Here is a 22,288-nt window from a genome sequence, read left to right as displayed (position 1 = left end):
CAGGTTCTTGCGGCTGCGGCTGCGGCAATAATCTTGTTCGTTTGATTGCCGCAGCCATCCGCGTCTGCGTCTGCGTCTAGACGCTGCGTCTTGCGGCAATCAAAATTTGGACGCGGATAAAATCAGCGATTTTAACTAATATTCTGCGTCTATTTACTTATTTACATTTTAGCCCTTAACACAATTCATTATTTACAAAAAATACTCAACCCTAATAGACGCAGCCGCTCTCTCCTCCTCCCGTAGAAGCTGCGTCAAGCACTGTACTTGAGCTCTCTCGATCTCTCTCGATCTCTCTCTCCATCTCTCTCGATCTCTCTCTCCATCTCTCTCGATTTCCATTACGAGCTCTCCGACACAAACCCATCTGAAGCTCTCTCTCTCTCTCTCGATCTCCAACGCATCTCTCTCTCTTCTCCAGACGCAAACCGATCTCTCGATCTCGAACCCAGCTCGAACCCAGCTCTCTCTCGAACCCACCTCGAACCCAGCTCTCTCTCGAACCCAGCTCGAACCTAGCTCTCTCTCGAACCCATCTCGAACCCAGCTCTTTCTCGAACCCAGCTCTCTCTCGAACCCATCTCGTAAGCTTTTTTCTAACTCTTTTTCTGGGTTTTGTTTGCTTACTACTGTTTAGAATGCTAAGTGTCGTTTCTTGTCTGAGAACCAAAGTGTTCTTGTCTTGATCAACCTAAGATTAGATGTTTCTATCTGCTTTTATATGAAACCACTGTGATTTTTTTTTATATTCATTTGTTTGCATCATGTGAATCTGTTGAGCTGAAATCTCTCCTTCGTTTTGATGGTTTCTGAATCTCAGTAACCAAGTGAGAAGGACGCAAGTGTCAAGCTGAAGCAGTTGCAGTACCTATTAGTTAAAGCTCTTCCTGTTATTAGGGATATTTATGCAGAACAGAACCGTGAACGGTTGAAGCAGCAGTTAGAGGTATGGTCTTCACTTGTGGTATGCTTTGTTTGCCACTCACGAACCTAACCTGTTTTATTCTTCTAGGACTCCCTGTGACAGAATCTGATATTACTTGGTCTGAACTTCATCCAAGTATACTGGTAAGTTTTCAAAAACTTCTTTTGCTTGCTTCTTCTTTGGCTTGCTTCTTGTTAGTAGCATCAGTTTTGTTGTGTGTCTAAAGAGATGGTTGTTGAGTTCTGATATTAAAACTGTTGTTAGTCAAGTTCTTCTCTTGATCTTTGAGCATGCTGTTCGTGGAATGCTTCCAAAGGGACGGGTTAGATACAATCACATGTTCTTTATCTGTGTAGTTCATACTCTGTTTCTAGTTCATACGCTTTTGATTTTATTCAGTCATTGACGCTCTGTTTTTCTTCTGAGTGGTGCTCACTGTATTAATTTAATATATGAAACCATAAGATGTTAATTTAATATATTCACAAGTGAAGGATTGAACACAGTTTCAAATTTTTGGTACTGAAATTTTAATTGTATGTACTCTTCAAAGTTTGGTACTGAAGTTATAATTGTTGGTTCTCTCTCTGTTCATAGTCGCTCTTGTTTGAAGTCATTTGCCATGTCTTACTGATTTTTTTTTTCTCAGAGAAGATTCTCCAGCTTGCTCAGACTGTCCCTGTTTCTCTCCGGCTTGCTCACACTGCTGTTGTTGAACTCGTAAGGTCCTTAAGTAAGTTACATTTTCTTAAGACATGTTAATTAGCTTACCAAGCTCTTTGAGATTAACACTCTGTCTCCATCTCTCTGTCTTTTTTGCAGGCAATCTTCTCAAGCTCACACTCTCCAGCTCTCTCTCTTCTCCGAGCTCATCTCATCTCGAAGCTCTCTCTTCTCCTTTTCTCAAGTTGAGACCCTCTCAAGTTCAGACCCTCCCAAGTTCAAGATGACAAAAGATGTAAGGCTCTAGACTAAGCACTGACTTTAATTCTCTTGTTTTCATTTTTGATATATGAACTTGAGTGCTGTTCAACTTGAGTGATGTATGGAACTTGTTGGATATATGAACTTGAGTGCTGTTTTGTGTCTTAATCATTGTGCGAGGCTTAGATATTTTTATTTGATGTTCCTTTTCTTGGCTTTAGAACTGGCCTCCTGAGGAGACTAGATACTTTTTCCAACTTTATGCCGAAGAGAGAAGAAAGGGAAATAGGACCAGTACGTCTATGAATAAAGTAGGGAAGGAGAACATCATGGTGGCGTTTGAAGACAGATTTAAGAAAGGATATGATTCTTGGCAGACTTTCAAGAACAAATACGACACAAGTAGGAAGAAATACACCAAGTTCAGGAAGTTAACTAAGAATAGGACAGGGCTTGGGTTTGATAACTTGGGAAGGATCGATATGTCAGACGATTGGTGGAGTGAACGCGAAAAGGTTAGTTTTGCTTATCTCCTGTTAGCTTTGCTCACTTAGAAAATGATGACTAGTTAGTTAGTTAGGTAGTTAGTTTCTGGAACCCTTTTGTGATCTTGCTGGTAGAATTTGAGTTTGAATCATTCACTGAGGCGTGTCATATAATGAGTTTTGCCTATCTCCTGTTAGCTTTGCTCACTTATAAAATGATGACTAGTTAGTTAGTTTCTGGAACCCTTTTGTGATCTTGCTGGTAGAATTTGAGTTTGAATCATTCACTGAGGCGTGTCATATAATGAGTTTTGCTTTATGTCCTTTTAGAATTTGCGTTTTCAGTGATTAACTCTTTCTTTTTTTTTATATAGGAGTGTCCTGGGATTAGAAGATCCATATGGAAAGAGGAATTTAATATGGATCTGTTTGAAGAAGAGTTCCGTACTGTAGTAGTAACTGGAGCAGAAGGATGGAGTGCTCAACATGGAGAAGCAAGCTTGAATTCTAGAGTGGGTGGAGATGATGGTGATGAAGCCGATTCTCAGCCAGCAGCAGAAACAGAAACTCAAGCAGCAGCAGAGACAGAAACTCTGCCACAAGCTCAGACACAAACCCAACAGAAAACTCATTCCGGAAGTTCAAGAGGAAAAAGAAAGCGTAAAGAGAAGGATATGGTTGTAGAAGCTTGTGACAAACGTACTGAAGCTCTTATGGTGAAGAATAGGATAGCGGAACGGATGTTGGAGCGTCAAGAAGCTGCTAGTGTTGAAAATGTGTTACAGATACTGTACACATTGCCTGGAGTGAGAGAGTGGTCTCCACTATATGAAGCAGCAATGGAACATCTTATAGACAATGAAGGGAGCAGAAGGGCTTTTATAACAATGAAGACAAATGAAGCTAAGACTAAGTTTCTAGAGCTTAGGACCAAGATAAAACGTGACTATGAAGCTTAGGACTAGTATGGAACTTAGAACTAGTATGGAACTTTTGCTTTTGGTCTGATCTTTGTATGAAACTGCCTTTAGTTTTGTGTTAATAAAAAATCTGTTATATGAAACTGCCTTTTGTTTTGTAGTCTTGTGTTAATCTGCTGGTTTCTCCTCTATATAGCAAGTTATATTATATGTTGGTTTAGCAAGCGGTTTCTGGTGTATGTGTGTTTCCTTTGAGCAAGCGGCTTCTGGTGTTTATTTACTTGTCCTGCCTGTGAAGAGAGTTTTGTTTTGTGTAGTTGAACCATGTATTAACTTATGGTTTTATTCAATATGGTTTTGTAGATACTTGAAAGATGGATATTAGAAGATGAGGATGGTGATTATGATGGTGAGCTTGGTTTGTTTGATGTTCCTATCGCTGAGAGATTGAGTCATAGAACAGATCGAGGAGCAGGATGGCGACATGTTCAACAACTTATGTATGAATCTGATCAGCAATGTTATGACATTCTTCGAATGAATCAAAGGACTTTTGAAGCTTTGTGCAAGATGCTAGCTGAGCGATATGGATTGAAAGAGACTCACCATGTCTACCTTGAAGAATCTGTGGCGATGTTTCTCGAGACTGTTGGTCAAGATAAGACGAAGCGGGATATTGCTGCAAGGTATCAAAGATCATTGGATACAGTCCAACGGAAGCTTGATGATGTTTTGAGTGCTATTCTGAAGTTTGCGGAGGATACATTAAGACCACAAGAAGGCGAGTTTGGAAGAGTGAGTCCTGTTTTGAGGAATGATGATCGGTATTGGCCTCATTTCAGAGATTGTGTTGGAGCACTCGATGGAACTCATGTGCCGGTTCGCCCTCCAAGTCAAAATGCAGAAGCATGTAAAGGTAGAAAGCAAGATCCTACAATGAATGTTCTTGCTATATGTAACTTCGACATGAAGTTCATATACGCATATCTCGGTGTACCTGGTAGAGCACATGATACAAAGGTCTTGACTCATTGTGCGAGGAATGAGGCTTCTTTCCCACATCCTCCTCCTGGGAAGTATTATCTAGTTGACTCGGGATATCCAACTAGGACGGGGTATCTTGGTCCGCATCGGAGTATGCGATATCATCTGGGTCAGTTTGCTAGAGGAGGACCACCAGTTAGTGCACGAGAGTTGTTCAACTGAAAGCATTCAGGATTGCGATCGGTGATTGAGAGGACATTTGGAGTATGGAAAGCAAAATAGAGGATTTTGGATCGTAAGCATCCAAAGTATGGTCTGGTCAAGTGGATTAAGCTTGTGACAGCGACGATGGCGCTACACAACTTCATACGTGATTCACATCGGGAAGATCATGATTTTGTACAATGGCAAAGCGATGATGATGGAGAAGGAGAAGGAGAAGCAGAAGGAGCTGATGGTGATGAAGAAGAAGGAGAAGAAGGTGATGATGATGATGATGATGATGATGATGATGATGATGATGGTGGTGGTGGTGGTGGTGGTGGTGGACATATTGTATATGAGCCGACCGGTGATAGAGCGATGGAAGCTTTGCGTAAGAGCATCACAGATGAATATGGTAGAGGTCGTTTACCGTATTAAATGTTTTAGTTAATGACTTTTTTTTTTGCTTATAACTTTGATTATCAGTTCTATGAGATACTTGAAATATTTGTTTTATTTATTTAAGACTTGATGTATTATTTAACTTTTGTTTATGATAAAAAATGTTGTTTAATTTATTACTAATTAAATATAATATTTTGATGAATGTAAATATTACAAATTTAAATCTACATTTTATTTATTTAAAATATAATTTTACAAATTTAAATCTACATTTTATTTATTTAAAATACAATTTTACAAATTCACAAAATTCATAAAATTAAAATATGAAATAAAAGAAAATTGCGTCTGCGGCAACCAAACGAACAGAACTAAATCTACTTTCCGCGTCTGCGGCTGCGGCAATGTCCTGCGTCTTAGAAACGAACAACAAGTTGCGTCTGCGGCTGCGGCTGAGTCTGCGGCTGCAAAACGAACAACCAAAGGAATAGACGCAGCCGCAACCGCAAACTCAGCCGCAGGAACCTGCGTCAATGAAACGAAGAGCCCTAATTATTTTAAGAATCAGAAAATTATTCAAAATTATTCAAAATGTACATGAACATAAAACAACTAAAGCTTCAGCCTTCGGTACTGAAACCTTCATGGAGTTCAAGGCCCAAACAGTATTTTTTATTTAACTTGAGTGTGAAAGTAGTACATAAACTGAAACTAATTAAAACCAACATCTCTAATCATCGTTTTAATCCTTTATTTTTCAAACTTCTCGGAGATAAGAGAGACAGTCTTTACTTCAACTTCTGCACTACTACTATTACATTGCTGACTGGAAGATCATCTCAGCAAGTTCCTGCAGAGTTTTGTTTCAAACGATTATAAGTGTGTTTAAACGAAACAAAAACAGATTCTTGACTTGTAGCAAAAAACTTGTACCTGTTTAGCAGAAGGAACCTTAGGTTCTCCAAACTCTTTAGCCTTCTTCTCAAGATACTCGAAATCTGCTTTGCCTTCTTCTATCTGCTTCCCAAGTTCAGAGTCCCAACTTGAGTATCTCTTGCCCACCAATTCACTTAGGCGTCCATCCTTTCACCAATCATCATCATCATCACACAGACCAGACCAAGTTAATCAACAAAGCCTATACACTTCGATTATTTTCAGCAGAAATGGGAATGAACCTATGAACTAACCTCCAAGATCTTGGCTGCATTTCTCAGTCCACGAGCGACTGTGTCCATTCCACTAATATGAGCAATGAACAAGTCTTCAACATCTGTACTCTCTCTTCGCCTGTTTCATCAAAAACATTATACGCTTCTTTCTGAGTTTAAGTTTGTATGAAACATCAAGAAAACGTTATTACAGTTTGGCGTCGAAGTTGAAGCCTCCTGGAGCAATCCCACCCTGTTTCATAGGGAGATAAGACATTAATTACTATGACTTCTTGAGAATGAGTTTATGTGTTTAACATACATTTTTGATGACACTCATCATAACCATGGTTGCTTCTCCAAGATCTGTTAGAAACTGATCTGTATCCCATCCTGTTTAGACATGGAGAAAATGCTGTTCAATCAGAATCTGTACATTAATGATCAGAGAGAACTGAGACTAAGTTTTACCAGTTTGAGCATCGCCAGTGTTTGCATCAATGTTCCCAAGTAAACCATTGATTCTCGCAGTTTCAAGCTCGTGATGGCAGGTGTGACCAGAAAGCGTGGCGTGGTTACACTCAATGTTGAGTTTAAACTCATTGATAAGTCCGTATTTCCTCAGGAAGTTGGCAGCTGTTGCAGCATCCCAGTCATACTGGTGCTTGGTTGGTTCTTGAGGCTTTGGCTCGATTAAAAGCGTGCCTGATCAACAACAACATAAGCTTTAAATTGTAATGATTCGGACACGAGTGATGACATAGAAGAAGGAGAGTTACCGTTGAATCCAATCTTCTTCTTGTAAGCAACAGCAGATTCAAAGAACCTGGCCATATGATCAAGCTCTCTTTCCATATCAGTGTTCAAGAGCGTCTGGTAACCTTCACGGCCACCCCAGAAAACATAGTTTTCACCTCCCAGGTAATGTGTCACTTCCATGGCCTTCTTCACCTGAGCAGCGGCGTAAGCATAGACTCCAACCTCAGAGCTGGTTGCTCCTCCGTGCATGTAACGAGGATGTAAGAAAAGCTGAGCTGTTCCCCACAATGGTCTGATCTTGCTTCCCTGCATTTCAAGAGGAATAAGAAGAACAGCTCTTTTCTTAGCACTTTAGAGTTTCAAAGATGAAATAGCCTATCTTGGAGGATATGTTAACTACAGAAGCTATCATCCAAGCTCCAATGCTTGATAAGAAATGGGAAATTAATACTCCATCCGCTTTTTAATATTAGAAGAAAAAATTTGTTCCAAATTAGATGAAGTTTTCAAATTTCAATGTAAAATTTATTTTATATGACCAATGGTATTATACAGCCTATTTATTATTGGTTAAATTGTAGTTAGATGAATAGTTAATGATGTTTTTTTTTGTTTAGAAAATGTAAATAATTTAAGTGTTTTCTTAATCCATGTGTTCAATCCTACATCTATTAAAAAACGGAGGGAGTAACTCGAATCACCTTTTGGAGTTCTTTGGCGAGTTCAATAACCTCATCTAAATTTTTGTTAGATTCCTGCACAACATTGAGCAAAAAAAGCAGGTTACAGGTGGTGAGAGTTACAATGTAATAGAAAGAGGAAAAAAAAACAGAAGGTTGGATTACCTCAAGTGTATTGCCATCAGGGGCGATGTCTCTGTCATGGAAACACCACCAATCAACTCCAAGTTTCTTCAAGAACTCAAAGTTGGCTCTCACTGTATTCTCAAAATAAAAAAAAATTAAAAAAAAACATTTAGTAACTCACTCATTGAAGATAAACAAGGAAAAATGTAAAAAAGATGTTGACTTACTTCTTCTCTTAGCCATAGAGACAGAGTTGGTACCATCTTCCCATGGCCAATACTTTGTAGCCGCACCAAATGGGTCACCTCCAGTCCCACGGAATGTATGCCAAAACGCAACACTGAATCTAAACCACTCCTATTTGAACAAAAAATCAAACATCATTAAAACATTTATTCATCAAATCCATAAAACAAACAGGTAGAAATGAGTCACCTTCATTTTCTTGCCAAGAATCTCCTCTTCAGCGTTATACCACCTGTAAGCAAGTGGGTTCTTGCTAGACGGTCCCTGAACAAACAATCAATTAATCTACACATGCAACAATATGTATATGATCTACAGTATAATTAATCTACACATGCAACAATATGTATATGATCTACACATACTGTAGTACAAGTAATGATTGTTACCTCATATTTAATCTGAGGGATTCCAGGGAAGAACTCTCCTTGCCACTCATCAGAATCACTGCACTTCCCTCCCAAATCAGCAGGACACGTTTGTGACTCAGCAGACTTCACACGAACCAAATCAATTGGAGATATCAGATATGTAATCAGTGATGGTAAGAAAGAACAAAGTTTCAAGCTTTTTTTTTTTTTTTGATAAGTCTTCTTACCACCAGAAAAGACGCTGCGTTTAAGCAGAGAAGGAACATAAAGAAACAAACTTTCTTCATGGTTTTCGACCAAACGAACAAACCCTGAAACAAACACAAGTCAGATCGACAAAACACCACTCTGAATCAAATCAAACAGTAACTACAAGATCGAAACCTCAACCCCAAAACCCATTTTTCGAGAATCAACGATCGATAGAGTGAGAAAGAATCAAAACGCACCTGCAATATCTGCTAAGAATCTATAAACAGAGTTTATGTGATCGAGAGAGCTAATAAAAAGGACAGCTTTGTGAAGATGATTTTTGGATAACTAAGAACTCGTCATGATGACGTAAGCAGCCAAATTGTTTTTATCTGTTTTTCCAGTTTTGCCCTTATCATAAATGAAAATCGACGGTTGTGATATTATCGGTCGGTGAGTTATAGCAATCGTACGATTTGTCTCTTTATCCGGTAATAATAATATTATCAAGTTCTGACTCAGCAAATTCGTCTAACCCTATCTTTTAGAGGCAGCAAATACAAAAAAAAAAAAAAGATGCATGTAACGACATATACTAATATCCGAATTAAACTAATCAACTGTTGATAAGTTTTCTTTGATCAAACTCTCACAATATTTTCGGATTTGTAACAGTTTTTGGTACTCATTCAAAGTAGAAAAATGTCACTCGTGAAATTTTTTAAAATGTCCCACGGTCTCCGTGAGTCAGTGACACAACTGAACACAATTAATTGAGTTTATTGGGCCGTTGGAATATGAGCCCCTGAAATCACATCTGATATTTTTTGGTCAACGATATGATTTTTTTTATCTTAAAATAAAATAAAAAGAAGTTAATTATGTAGATCAATCTCTAGGATTTGTTTTCCTATACTGACTGCCATACAATTTGGAATTCATAAACCAAAAACTATGCACCAATTCTGATGAGTACTGATTAAGAGCATCTCCAACCCAACTGCATAATTTACTGCAAAATGGAATAAACTATGCAGTTATGAACAAACAAAAAATGCATTACTCCATATTTGGAGTAAAACTTTTTTTGTTTGTTCATAAATACATAATTTACTCTATTTTCCAGTAAATTATGCAGTTGGGTTGGAGATGCTCTTACCTACCTTGATTCAAGGTCATATGTGAATGTATATTATCTTCATCCCGGCCCAAAGAAGGACTCGACTTGCTTATATATGCGTTTACCGCTTGTAAGTTAATGTAACATATAAAGCTATAAATTTGTCTTTATTATAAAACTGAATAGAGATGTTGCGGTGGGCTAAACCCCTTTGTTATTCAAGTCCCTTTATAAGGTGTTTCTGTTCTTATAATGTATTTTAACTTCTCCTTAACAGACAATATGCTATTGTTAATCACCAGGGTTTTGGCTCAGATACGACTAGGACTGCCACAAATGATATTAGTTATTTGGTAGACGAAATGTGATTGACAAAGTTGTAGAATTGCATTAAATTATTCAAGCAAAGGTTGTAAATTTCCCACAAGACAAGATGAAGTATTGGTTTGTACATTTAAATGGATTTAAAAATCCAAGCAAAATCTAGTGTTATTGGTTCTATGATTTTAAAATATGTATCTAAATTCATTGTTATTGGTTCTATGATTTTAAAATAGATTTGAAAATTAGGTGTTATTCAATAGTAAGGATTTGATTAAGAATTTGATTTGAATTTGGTTTTGAATAGATTTATAAGTGTTTTAAAGAGTAATATACAAAAAAAACAAATATTGATAGTTTGTTATTTTGAATGGATTTGTCTTATAAGTTTTTCTCCAACAAAAAAAAATGTCAATACCTCACGTATAAAACAAAATTTTCAAATAAGCCATAAGCACTTTCATCATGCAATATTCTATTATTTACACCAACTTCCATTTTTTAGTAGAATATGTCATCGTTTGTAAAATGTTTCTTTTGAACAAGTTATATTTCCTGATTTTCTATTTTGTATTATTTCTTTATTGATTTTCGGTTTTCCATAATACATGTGTCATGATTTCTATATAATCTTCATTATACACACAGAATTTTATAAACACACAAACACATAGACCTAACCAGAAGCATCAATGGGAGAATCGCATCAAGAAACACAAGAACCATTGCAAGAACGAGCAAAAGGTTCATATATTAAATGGAGTCCTGAAGAAAATAAAACTTAGCTAAATTTACTTTTAGATGTTGTTGCTTCGGGTTTGCGTGACAGTAATGGCACATTCAACAAATTTATGGTGGAGAGATAATTTTTGGTATATTCAAATCTCGGTTTCTAATTTTTGAATCGGCACCTCTTTTTTTTAACAAGACACAAACAGAGATCGTACTTGCATGTGTTGGGTTACATAATTTTCTTCGAAAATTTTGTAGAACAACTAATTTTCCTGAAGAGAAAGACTCTGATGATGTAGAAAATCTTGAAGAAGTTAGTTAATAACAATGATGAAGAAATTCTTGTAACTTAGGATCAGCAAAGGGGACATGCCAATCAGGTGAGAGCCACAATAGCAACAAATATGTGGAGAGATTTTATAAACGTTTGATATATGAATGTGTTATACTTTTTATATACTTTGTTTTATTATAAAGCTGAATTTATTGCAAATCCATTTGATTGATTTTAATAATCCATTTATTTTGATTATGAATTTTGTATGTTTGATTCTGAAATCTATCTGTCTGATTTAAAAATCAATGGATTTATTAAATCATAAAAGAATTCCCAAATTCATTAACAAAACTAAAGAGAAACAAAAAAAAGAGAATCAGAATATTCATCTAAATTGACACATTCACACAAAGTATCAATATCAGTCTATCAAATTCGTCAATTTTCATAAAAGAATGTTACCATGATAATAATCACTTTTCTTCCTTCTCCTTCTTTTTCGCTTCCAACTCGCTAAACTTCTTTGCAATCGCTGCAGCCTCAGCGGGCAGAATGTTAATGGTCTCCTCCTCATCTTTTTGCAACTTGCTTAACGCTTTAACAATGGAGGCAGCATCACCAGAGAGAATGGCCTCTTTTTCCGCTTTCAGTTCGCTTAACATCTTGGCAACCACTTGAGCCTTGTCAACAAGAACGGCCTCCTTTTTGGCTTGAAGATCGCTTAACATCTTGGCGAACATATAAGTTTCCGCAGCAATAACGGGCTCATAGTGAACAGGGTTGTCATAAATACAAGTCTTGAACATCTTTCTCGCCTCCTTGCACTTAGTGACGTCACTTTCACCGTCGTTCTTCTTGGCTTCATCCAAACACTTCTCCAATTCTATCCATGATTCCTTGCACTCACCTGCCTTTATATATGTGCAAAAACCGCACTCTTCACCATCTTCATCTTCTTCTTTTTCCTTTGTTTCATTCGAATCTTCAACTAGGGTTTTATACTCCTCCCCGTCTTGTGCAATAGGCGATGACTCTCTCTGATTTAGCGATGGATTCTCTTCTTCGCTTCTAGCGAGGTTCAAAGAAGTTGCACTTCCCATTGATGACGGAGAGATCGAGGTCTTTGATTCGTGATTAGATATTGGCTGCTAACTCAATTTTGCTTGCTCACTTCAGAAACCCTAATGGGCCTAATCGCATATACTCGTTTCTCTTATATAAAAGCTGACACGTCGAACACTTTTGATAAATTTCCATATTTATGTATTTGTTCTTCCATTGTCCTAGTCCTAGATGAACACGATATGCCAAATTCCATAAATGGAAACATAAATATTCGACAACAAAAAGGAAAAGGTAAATTTTAATATTGATTTACCTTTTGTGCCGAAATTTACTTTTTGTACCGAACCGAAATAATATCGAATTTACCTTTTTGTACCGAACCGGAATAACTGATAACCGAATACATTTTTAAATTGTATCGATAACCGAATACATTTTTAAATTGTACCTTTTGTGACCGAAATTTACCTTTTTGTACCGAACCGGAATATCGAATCCGAAAGTATCCGGAATAACAATCAATTAATATCGAATTTACCTTTTGGACAATTCTCTCTAATAGCATTTTTTTTAGTTTTTATCATAAAAATAGATCTAGAGAAATAAAATGACCAAAATAGCTCATTTTTATTTTGAAAATTTTAATTTTAATTTTTTATTTTTTAAAATTTGAAACTCTATCCCCGAAACCCCACCCCTTAACTCTATATACTAAGTCTAGATTAGTTAACCATAAGGGTAAAAATATATTTTTACCTTTTAATAAAACTTATTTTAGAGTTATTTTTGTGACAAAAACTTAAAAAAGGCTATCCTATGGATTTTTTCTTACCGGGCAATTCTCTTAAATAGTCCTTTTTAAAAAGTTTTTGTCACAAAAATAGACTTCAAAAAAAAAAGACCAAAATAACTCATTTTTATTTTGAAAATTTTAATATTTATTTTTTATTTTTAAAAATTTGAAACTCTATCCCAAAACTCCACCCCTTAACTCTAAAATTTTCTAGATTAGTTAACCCTAGGGTAAAAATATATTTTGGTCATTTTTTTCATTGAGAGCTATTTCTGTGACAAAAACTTAAAAAGAACTATCGTAGGGAATTTATCTTACCCCTTTTTGTATCGAACCGAACTTACCGAATACATTTTTCAATTGTACCGATCGGTTTTATGCTCTTAACCACGACCAAACCGAACTCCTCAAACTTCGGTTCGGTTCGGTTCAAGGAGTTCGGTTCGGTTAATATTCCCAGGGCCTGATGGTGTTCTTGTCTAGGAAGGAACTTTGACATCATTGAAACAAAACCTTTATTTTAAACTTTCAGTGAAATGCCCTTTACTTTACACTAAAGAAATTTGCCAGAGGTTATCGAACCATTTACAATTCTGAAGTATCTTAACTTATAAGCTCTGATATGTAACGTGATAAGGAAGCAACTAAAGCATAAAAGCGTATTTTAGAGACGGCTTTTTGGCCCATCTCCACTTTCTATTGTCTTTTGCCTTATCAATGTAATATGGATCTTTGATCTTTTCGAATATTCGTATTGACTCGGGTCGGAATTTAGCAGCCTGCAACATATCGATCTTGCTCCAAGCCTCCAACACTATCGCATAGAGTAGAAATGGGGAGATAAATTTGGGCCTTCTAAAAGCCTAACTTATAATTTTTGTATAATATATGAAAACAAAAGTAACATTTTAGACCAATGAAAAATAAAATATCTTGAAGTTCAATTCTAAAATAAATATCTTGGGAATCTGTACTTTTCAATGTAAAATGTTTATTTTCCTTTTAGGAAAGCAGTGAAGCCAATGAAATCAACTTGTGAACAAATATCCTCACAAAAATGAATAAGCCGACAAAAACGTTTCTCAGAACAAACCGGTGTGATATGATATAAAAACATACTCCCTCCGTTTTTTAATATAAGTCGTTTTAGAATTGTACACATAGATTAAAAAAATCATTAATTTTTTTTATTTTCTAAACAAAACATCACTAATTATTTACCTAATCACAAATCAACTAATAATAAAATAGAAGGTATATTATCATTGGTCATATAACATTAAGTGTTAATAAATTTTACATAGAAAACCAAAAACATCATATAATTTGAAACATACAAATAAATCTAAAACGATTTATATTAAAAAACGGAGGGAGTATAAGATTAAAACACTAACGGAGCATTTTGGCTAAATAAAGCCATTTCTCAAAAAAAAAACATTTTGGCTAAATACGATAATTCAATGAAAATATACCGAAATTATTGAAGATTAGATATTTTTAATGTTCCATTATTGAGGGAAAAAAATAAAAGACTAAGGGTCTAACTGGTGACCACTTTAAAAATGAAAGGAATCATAGGGAAAAGAATCTAAAGGAATGATATGAAATTAATTAGAAGGAAAAATTGTAGAGGAGGAATGTAACAAATTGTCAGTGAATGGTAACCAAAACAGGGAACAAAATTTCAAACAATAAATAATTAGATAATTAACTCTAAAAAATAATAAATAATGTAAACAAAATTTTTGGCTACGTTTCATGTTGCCACGTTCCCACAATGCATGTAGCTCATAACTACAAAACAAAAACTTGTGTTACTGAAAGTATATATTTGTGCTTTTTAAGAGATGATATATCCAAGAATTTGTATATAAAATAAAGAGAAAAACACACACTGACCTATACTCGACGGGAGCCAAGTCTTTTATCTTACCACAGTTGTGTAGCAATCTGATCTCGAACAATCTTCATATAAACTGCCGTTGATGTTTCTTATTTCCTCGTACATCATTTTCATCATCTGAATCGTTCTCACTTTGATGCATATGCACACCACTGTTCTCCATAGTCGCTTCTTCAAAATCAACATCTTTAATTTTGTTCCACCTAATAAAATTGTGAAGCCCCATTGTTGCAAATATAACGTTCCTCTATGTGGAGATGTCGTACCTTGGAAATTCATTTAAAACCCTCCACTTTTTCTTCCATACACCAAACATACGTTCAATAACTGAACGTAATGATGCATGCCATCTATTGAACCTTTCCTTACTATTTCTTGGAGGCTCGCAATTTATAAAGTCTTGAAGATGATATCGAGTACCTTCTTTTCTTTCTTTTCGGTATGGAGCTAAATAACCATGTCTATTTGCATAACCAGAATCTACGAGATAATATTTTTCTCCAGGAGGTTTAGGAAACAACGGATCATCGCGCATAGCGGTATCTAGCACTCTAGAGTCATGTGTTGATCCTGCCATTCCAACGAAACAATATGTAAAAAGCATATCGTGATCACATACTCCTTGAACATTTAGACTTGCCGTTCCTTTCCGGTTCACAAATCGTAATGCATCACGACCTGGAGTCACCATTATGGGTACATGTGTTCCATCAAGAGCCCCGATAGATCCATTAAAATATGGCCAATATCGTTTATCTCCTTGTAAACTATTAGATATTGCTTCAAACTCAGAAGCCGTTCTTGGTCGTAAGTAGTCAACTGCCTATTTTACCATTGCCCCCAGAACATGATGAAACTTTCTACCTATAGTCTCCTGGGCATGACCGAATCTTAAACCGATGTCATGTTGAGTGTCATTTTGACCACAGAGAACAAGAAAAATTGCAACACTCTCATCGACTTTAATATTAAGCGACTCTTGTAACCCATACTTTTTCTCAAGGACTTCACATAAACGGATAAACGCTTCGGAGCTCATACGAATAAGATCGTACGGCACGAGATTTCATTGCTGTAGATTTGTTCCCGTATTATTTTCCAACCATTTCCCCACACGTTGTTCATTGGATTCTTGCAAAAGTTGTTTTTGTAATACTCTAATATAGGATGCATGTACCTTTGCATAAATTCTTCTTCTTCCAATAACATAAGCTCCACTAACTCATCTTCTTCTAGATTTTCAGTTCCACGAGAAAGTAAATATATAATACGAAGATCATGCATATATATTTATAAAACTTATTATTGATATAATCCTTAGAAAAACTTCATGCTTTTATAAATAAAAATAAATAAAATCCATATAAATATCAAACACCAAAATATAAATCTCAGAAAACTTAAACAAGCTTTTCAGCATGACTTCCATCATCATGTATATGGACTACACGTGCTGCATTTTTTGTTGATTCTTCTAACTCAGAAGAGTGCATCCCAAGTAAGCCCATGAAATCAGTTCTAACAGTTTCGGTTCCCATTGAACTAGTTCCAGTCATTCCAACATTCTGAAAGAGGTTCTGACTTGTCATTAGCAGATCAACATGAGTGCATGGATTGCCGTATCTATCTATGCCAACTAAACTCTCCAAATATCTGATCTTAATATCTTGACTCTCCATTTTTATAAATGCTTCACGGACATCTACTTCATTCTTCAACAGCTTATTTGCTGCCCACCAAAACACTCCAAGTTGTTCAATTGGTAGTTTTTCTAGAACAGCCGTCGCATCACCATATGATAGCTTTTGAACTTTTCGTGACCGTAGTTCTTCCAAAATATCTTGCCGAGTATCTATTACACGTTGAAATCCACTCTGAACCTGTGTTTCAAAACTACTTCTTCTTCTTGGAGGGCGACGGGCTGATGTTCTTCGAGTTGGCGGTTGGGATCCTTGATCGTTAATCACATCTGCAATTTGTTCAACATTTTGATCTTCTTGCATTTGGTCAAATACCGTGTCATCATTGCTAGGCAAAGAAAGCTGAATCTGCTGGATATGTTGGCCAAGCATATGCGGAGAATAACGTTCATCTTGCTCAACATCATGTTCACCAAAAATTTGGTCTAGCAAATCTTTGAACGGCAACGGTTTTTTTTGCAACACGCTAACAAATTTTTCTTTGTTTCCATATTCCTACAGAGATAACCATAAAAATGTAGGTTACTAGATTTTTAATAAGAACATAGTTAATTGTATATGCATAAAGACTTACTGCAATCCGATCAGCCCACCAAGTTTGCATCATATCTATCTGTCCAGTAGATTGATCAACTGCAACTCCAGTGCGTTTTATCAGTTGACCATTGATACTCCATAGTTTACGCAGGTAACCAATTTTGTTAGTTATTTCTGGATCCCAACAAATCTTTTCTCCCACCAACTCAAAGTATTTGTTCTCAATTCTTTTCTTAGCAGCAGCATCGGGCATTCTACTACGGTAGTCTCCTGCTCTTAACTCCGCAATGACAAGTTCAAGCATAACTTGACAGTTTCTGTCTTTCCACAGATACTAAAGTACATATTTCTAGTTGTTAACTTAAAATATCTCATTTATACAGCTGATTACTGCAGAAAAAATTATATAACATAATTACCTGGCCTTCACGACTGGTTTCACCATCGATTTTTGGTTCTTGCCTCATTGTTTGACTTACGTCCACGACGTGCTCCATTTTGATTTCTTGGAGTTGACATGATAGCTATAATATAAACACATGAAACAAGTTTTATTATTAACCAACACTGATCAGTGCGTGTTTTTTTCTTATACACATAATAAATAATCTTAAAAGTATAGTTTACCTGCTTCTCTTGTTTCTAGATGTATTAGGGTTATATGAAGAAAAAGCTTGATGAACTAATGTTATATAGAAAAAGACAAACCTACGTACATTGACAAGTTGGTTTAAAATGTCAGTTTTCTATAAATTTATTTGGTACATTAACATATTAATATATATATTTTTACCATTTTTATAGTTTTCCTTTTGATTCCTTATCTAATTTGACATGGAAAATATTTACACTATATTCCTCATAAGAAAAGGAACATGGGGGAATTTCTAATTCCTACAATTTCTAATTCCTACAAGTAATAAAATTTCCCTTTAACTGGTAACAAAAGACGGGAACTGAGAGGAACATAGTATTCCCTGCAATTTTTTTCCTCAATTGGTGTCACCGGTTGGACCCTAAAAAAGCTGTAATGAGGAAACCAAGGAAGATTAGATATCTTTTAATGTTCCAAATTTGAAGGGGGAAAATAAAAGACTAAAAGCTGTAATCTATACTATACTAAAAGGTGAATATGGAGTGTTTCTAGCATGTCCACGTAGGCTAATATATTTAACCAATCAAGACATTGCAATAATACACGCTGGCAAAAGACACGAAGCTCTTGCTTTCGTATGGGCTCTGCTGTGTTTCGATGGGCTTCGTCGGTTAGCATTGGGCTTTGCTACCCAGTTCAATTAAAAAAAAAAATTCAACCCAAGACGGATAACACGAGGCTCTACGCTTCTCGCTCTTCGTCTTCACCGTTTCTTCACCATCGTTTCAGTTCTCTCGATCCAGAACTCCACAATCAATACTCCACTACATCTCGATTCAATCGAGTTACCTCCGACGCTAACTGACCTGGATCTCACGGTGAACCGTTTATCGGAACTGGACTCGAGGATCGCTCACCTCTCTATGCTCAAGAAGCTTTCTCTTCGCCAAAACCTAATCGAAGACTCCGCCGTTGAGCCTCTCTCTCGCTGGGACGCCTTGTCCGATCTCGAGGTGATTATTATCATCCACCCTCTGATTCTGCGAATTTCACAAATATGATCTCTCGAGGCCTTACGATTGATAGTCATTTGTATATGTAGGAGCTGATTCTCAGAGATAACAAGCTAGCAGAAGTACCAGATATAAGCATATTCTCAAGGCTTTTGGTCTTTGACGTATCTTTCAATGAAATCACTTCGTTGGAAGGATTATCAAAGGCCTCTAGCACGTTGAAGGAGCTCTATGTGTCTAAGAATGAAGTTAACAAGATTATGGAGATTGAACACTTGCACGACTTGCAGATTCTTGAGCTAGGGTCCAATAGATTGTGGGTTTGGATTTGTCGTGATTACTTTACAATGTTTTAGCAATGAATATGAAAGCATTGAGGTTTATTCAGGTGATGATGAATATGGAGAGCTTGACAAAGTTAGAAGAGCTGTGGCTGGGAAGAAACCGTATCAAAGTTGTGAACTTGTGTGGGCTCAGATGTATTAAAAAGATTAGCTTGCAGAGCAATCAATTGACCTCTATGAAAGGATTTGAGGTGTGTGTTGTTTTACTCTTACCATCATTTTACTAAATCTGATGCATTGAAAAAAATATGTGGACAGGACTGTGTTGCTCTTGAAGAGTTGTATCTGAGCCATAATGGTATCTCAAAAATGGAAGGCTTGAGTGCGTTGGTTAACCTACGGGTATTAGACGTGTCGAACAACAAGCGCACATCAGTTGATGACATTCAGAGCCTCACAAAGTATTTCACTTTTCCTTTTCTTCAGGACTGACTTTTTTATTTTGGTGATTTTTGTTTGTTTACGTTCTGACTTTTCCTTTACCTGTAGGCTGGAAGATTTATGGCTTAATGACAACCAGATAGAAATACTTAAGCTATCACAGAAGCTGTTGAAGGCTCTAAAGCTAACAGCTTTCCCGGATTCTCCATGTAGTTAGTCATTAAAACCCTTTTATTAACTTATTTTTTTCTAACAATATAATATGACTTCTGAGAATTTGACTAATCACTGTATAGAAAATGGATGCTAATGTAACTGCAAACTGTGTTCATCCTGGAATCGTGAGAACGCGTCTCACAAGAGACCGAGACGGCCTCATCACTGATTTTGTCTTTTTCTTGACCTCTAAGCTTTTGAAGTCCGTTCCTCAGGTATCTAAGTCAAATCAATATTTGATCGATTTTCATTTATAAATCATATATTTAGAATTATCCAAACTAACGTACGACATCATAAAAATAGCTTATTTATAGGCAGCAGCAACGACATGCTGCCTAGCAACGAGTCCGAGATTGAGGAACGTGTGTGGCAAATACTTTTCAGACTGTAATGAAGCTCGGACTTCTAATCCGGATCGTGCAATCTTAAAGCTCAGAGACTGTGGACTGCTTCGGAGTTGTTGGTCACTCCAGCTTCCACTCCCGATGTTTATCAAACCTTTAAATACTTTTTAACCAACGATGCTATGTATGTGTAAAGCCTTTCCAAGCTTCTTGGTTGTGAAATGTTTTAGATCATTAATAAAGTTTATATGTTATCACTAATCACATATATAGATTGAAGAAAGGCAACACAGGCAGATATAAACATTGGCACGCCAATGTATGTACCACAAAGACAACTATTACGTTATCATCATATTAAAATCTAGGGGGCATTAAGCACATGCCTAACAAAAAAATATTTAAAACACATTGTGTTAGTGTTATCGGCTAAACAAGAGTTTGTTTTTAAGATTTTTGTAAGAACATAGTTTGTTTTTAAGATAATATTGGCTTTTTAACATGCTTTTGCATACTCATTGCATAATTATATGCACTTGCAAGGCATCGCCAGTCCTATATTATACTCAAATTTTATGTAGTGTTTCCAAATCTACAGAGTGATGCTCTGGTTTATATGATTTAAAGACTAATTTCTGGTGGTGTTTTAAAAACAAAATTGGATTAGTTTGGTTTGTGTTTTATTTTTCTTTGTAATGTGTTTCCATAAGGTGGTTTTGAGAAAAATAAATTTTTTTGTTGTTTGATATTTTTATTCAGTTTATTTTTTTATCATAAAATAGTTTGGTTTTGTAAAAATAACCGATTTAAATCATCTATTTTAATCAGAAACCATGTAAAGCAATTTCATTTCTCTTAATTCCGTTGATATTTGATCGAAAAACATTTCTTAACCTTTAGCTAAAAAATTTAGTTTTCAGTCTCCTTGATAAAAGAATTTTGGTTAGTGTATCAAATCAATATTGTATAGCCGTAAATTAATTATACAAATGGAATTATTTATCATTTGAAATAAACAATGCAAAAAACATGTAAATATGTCAGTTTGTATTTTTTGTAGAGAGGGCAGAAATTGAAAATGTAAAATCAATAATTCTAAATACATAAAAAAGTTTTAAATTAAATGTAGATTTAACAATTGTTTTGTATGAAACAAAAGATTTTAGCTGAAACTTAAGAATATTGACTATTCATAACTTTCCGTTCATTTTAATAATAAATAAACAACAAAGAGTAAGGGGTTGATTGGTTGTTCTGAAGTTTTTGTTTTTGTTTTTACTTTAGAAAATAAGCTGTGAATTGTTTTGCTTCGGTTTTAATTGTTTTGCTATATATCTATTTTCAAAGCACTAAATGAAATCTTTAGAAAATTTGATTTTGAAAACTAATATATTATTTTTTTTCAAAAAAACTTTATACTATATCTTTAATTTTAAAAGATAAAATATGATTGTTTTAAAAATAAAAATTTTAGAAAAAAAGTGGATGTCTAAAACATTTACCACCATTACCAATCAACCCCTGAGTTTATTCATTTCAAATTCGTTGGAGAACATAATAAATTAATTTATGTATTATTACTTATGTTTTTGGTAGTCAATTTTGAAATAATACATATACATGCTTTTATAAGAAAATAAACAAGCTAAAATTAATTAAAAATTATAAGAAGAAATTTATCCGGGCGTAGCCCGGACAAAGAACCTAGTGAGTCTAATGACAATTCAGTTCACCTAGAGCGTTCTCCATTATTCTCTTTATATGTTAATATATGATGTTAATTAAGAGTTTTACACGTTGACAAAAAAAATTGTACACATAAATAAAGAAATCAAATTTTAATTTTTAGTTTTATAAACTAAAACATTATTTACTGTTTATTTAACCACAAGTAAAATGTATAATACAACCGGTCAAAAATAAAAATAAATTAATGTTATATTGCAAATTAAAAATCATCTAAATTAATACAAAAAAATTCTCTTAAAACATGATGATACATTTTCATCACGAGCTACCAGTCACGAACTCGTGGAGCCAATCTGTCAAAGAAAACCAATAATATCTTTGAATACTTGATAACAGCCATTATCATCTAAAGGTCAAACATTTGATTCCGCAAGAGAATCCAACTCTTTAGAGCATTATCATCACATACTGACAGCACTACGATGAAATCAGACTTTGTATAATTAAGTAATAAACGTAGTTCACGAGCTAATACCGCAGCGTAAGCTTTCAATCAACTAACAGATAATTATACGTAACAACAGACTTCGTCGGTGTTTTCCGTATGGGATGATAAACAAGAAAACGCGGAAACACATTCGTCTCGCCTCCGGGCCGGAATCTAAACCAGCGAAATATAAAGTATAAACATATCGATCTCATAACTTCAAAATTATCGCGTATTAGTGGAAATAATTTTTTTGCCTAATAAAGGCTAATCTAATACATTTTGCATAAACATATGAAACAAATTAACATTTTTTGACCAATCTAAGAAAATATCCTGATGTTCAGATCTTAAGATATTTTACAAACAAATATCTTGAAAATATGTACGTTT

General features: G+C 35.2%; 4 protein-coding genes and 1 pseudogene across 13 annotated transcripts; 3 read left to right on the top strand and 2 right to left on the bottom strand.

The window, feature by feature from the left end:
- Window positions 1–5,623, top strand: LOC106397818. 7 transcript variants are annotated; one of them, XM_048768827.1, is made up of 7 exons: window positions 63–584; window positions 821–946; window positions 1,013–1,068; window positions 1,580–1,645; window positions 1,748–1,883; window positions 2,071–2,364; window positions 2,709–3,397. In XM_048768827.1, exons 5-7 carry the CDS (start codon window positions 1,872–1,874, stop codon window positions 3,291–3,293), a joined length of 891 nt encoding a protein of 296 aa, XP_048624784.1. In that variant the 5' UTR covers window positions 63–584; window positions 821–946; window positions 1,013–1,068; window positions 1,580–1,645; window positions 1,748–1,871; the 3' UTR covers window positions 3,294–3,397. The 7 variants fall into 7 exon arrangements, with proteins under 7 accessions (XP_048624785.1, XP_048624784.1, XP_048624783.1 ...); XM_048768826.1 differs by having other exon boundaries at window positions 1,580–1,650; XM_048768823.1 differs by having other exon boundaries at window positions 1,580–1,658.
- LOC106401314 (xylose isomerase) lies at window positions 5,058–8,791 on the bottom strand. 4 transcript variants are annotated; one of them, XM_048768821.1, is made up of 15 exons: window positions 8,565–8,691; window positions 8,408–8,491; window positions 8,199–8,303; window positions 7,999–8,073; window positions 7,791–7,920; window positions 7,603–7,694; window positions 7,459–7,512; window positions 6,778–7,063; window positions 6,470–6,703; window positions 6,321–6,391; window positions 6,211–6,251; window positions 6,038–6,137; window positions 5,781–5,930; window positions 5,640–5,697; window positions 5,058–5,372 (listed from the first exon to the last, which is right to left on the bottom strand). In XM_048768821.1, the coding sequence occupies exons 1-14, from the start codon at window positions 8,580–8,582 to the stop codon at window positions 5,662–5,664; spliced, it is 1,476 nt and encodes a 491-aa protein (XP_048624778.1). In that variant the 5' UTR covers window positions 8,583–8,691; the 3' UTR covers window positions 5,058–5,372; window positions 5,640–5,661. The 4 variants fall into 4 exon arrangements, with proteins under 4 accessions (XP_048624778.1, XP_013697266.1, XP_013697264.1 ...); XM_013841812.3 differs by lacking the exon at window positions 5,058–5,372 and having other exon boundaries at window positions 5,498–5,697; window positions 8,630–8,791; XM_013841810.3 differs by lacking the exon at window positions 5,058–5,372 and having other exon boundaries at window positions 5,498–5,697; window positions 8,565–8,690.
- A 65-nt stretch (window positions 8,792–8,856) lies between these two features.
- Window positions 8,857–12,880, bottom strand: BNAC09G32670D. The gene has a single exon (XM_048768829.1). It carries the CDS (start codon window positions 11,920–11,922, stop codon window positions 11,296–11,298), a length of 627 nt encoding a protein of 208 aa, XP_048624786.1. The 5' UTR covers window positions 11,923–12,880; the 3' UTR covers window positions 8,857–11,295.
- Window positions 12,881–17,556: 4,676 nt separating this feature from the next.
- LOC106399722 lies at window positions 17,557–20,465 on the top strand (annotated as a pseudogene).
- LOC125575427 (protein phosphatase 1 regulatory inhibitor subunit PPP1R7 homolog) lies at window positions 18,076–18,787 on the top strand. Its single transcript, XM_048768059.1, has 3 exons — window positions 18,076–18,088; window positions 18,208–18,431; window positions 18,521–18,787. The coding sequence occupies exons 1-3, from the start codon at window positions 18,076–18,078 to the stop codon at window positions 18,785–18,787; spliced, it is 504 nt and encodes a 167-aa protein (XP_048624016.1).
- Window positions 20,466–22,288: the final 1,823 nt, after the last annotated feature.

This window comes from Brassica napus, chromosome C9, assembly GCF_020379485.1.
Source record: "Brassica napus cultivar Da-Ae chromosome C9, Da-Ae, whole genome shotgun sequence".
Classification (NCBI taxonomy): Eukaryota; Viridiplantae; Streptophyta; class Magnoliopsida; order Brassicales; family Brassicaceae; genus Brassica; species Brassica napus.
This window is presented reverse-complemented; position numbering and strand designations above follow the sequence as displayed.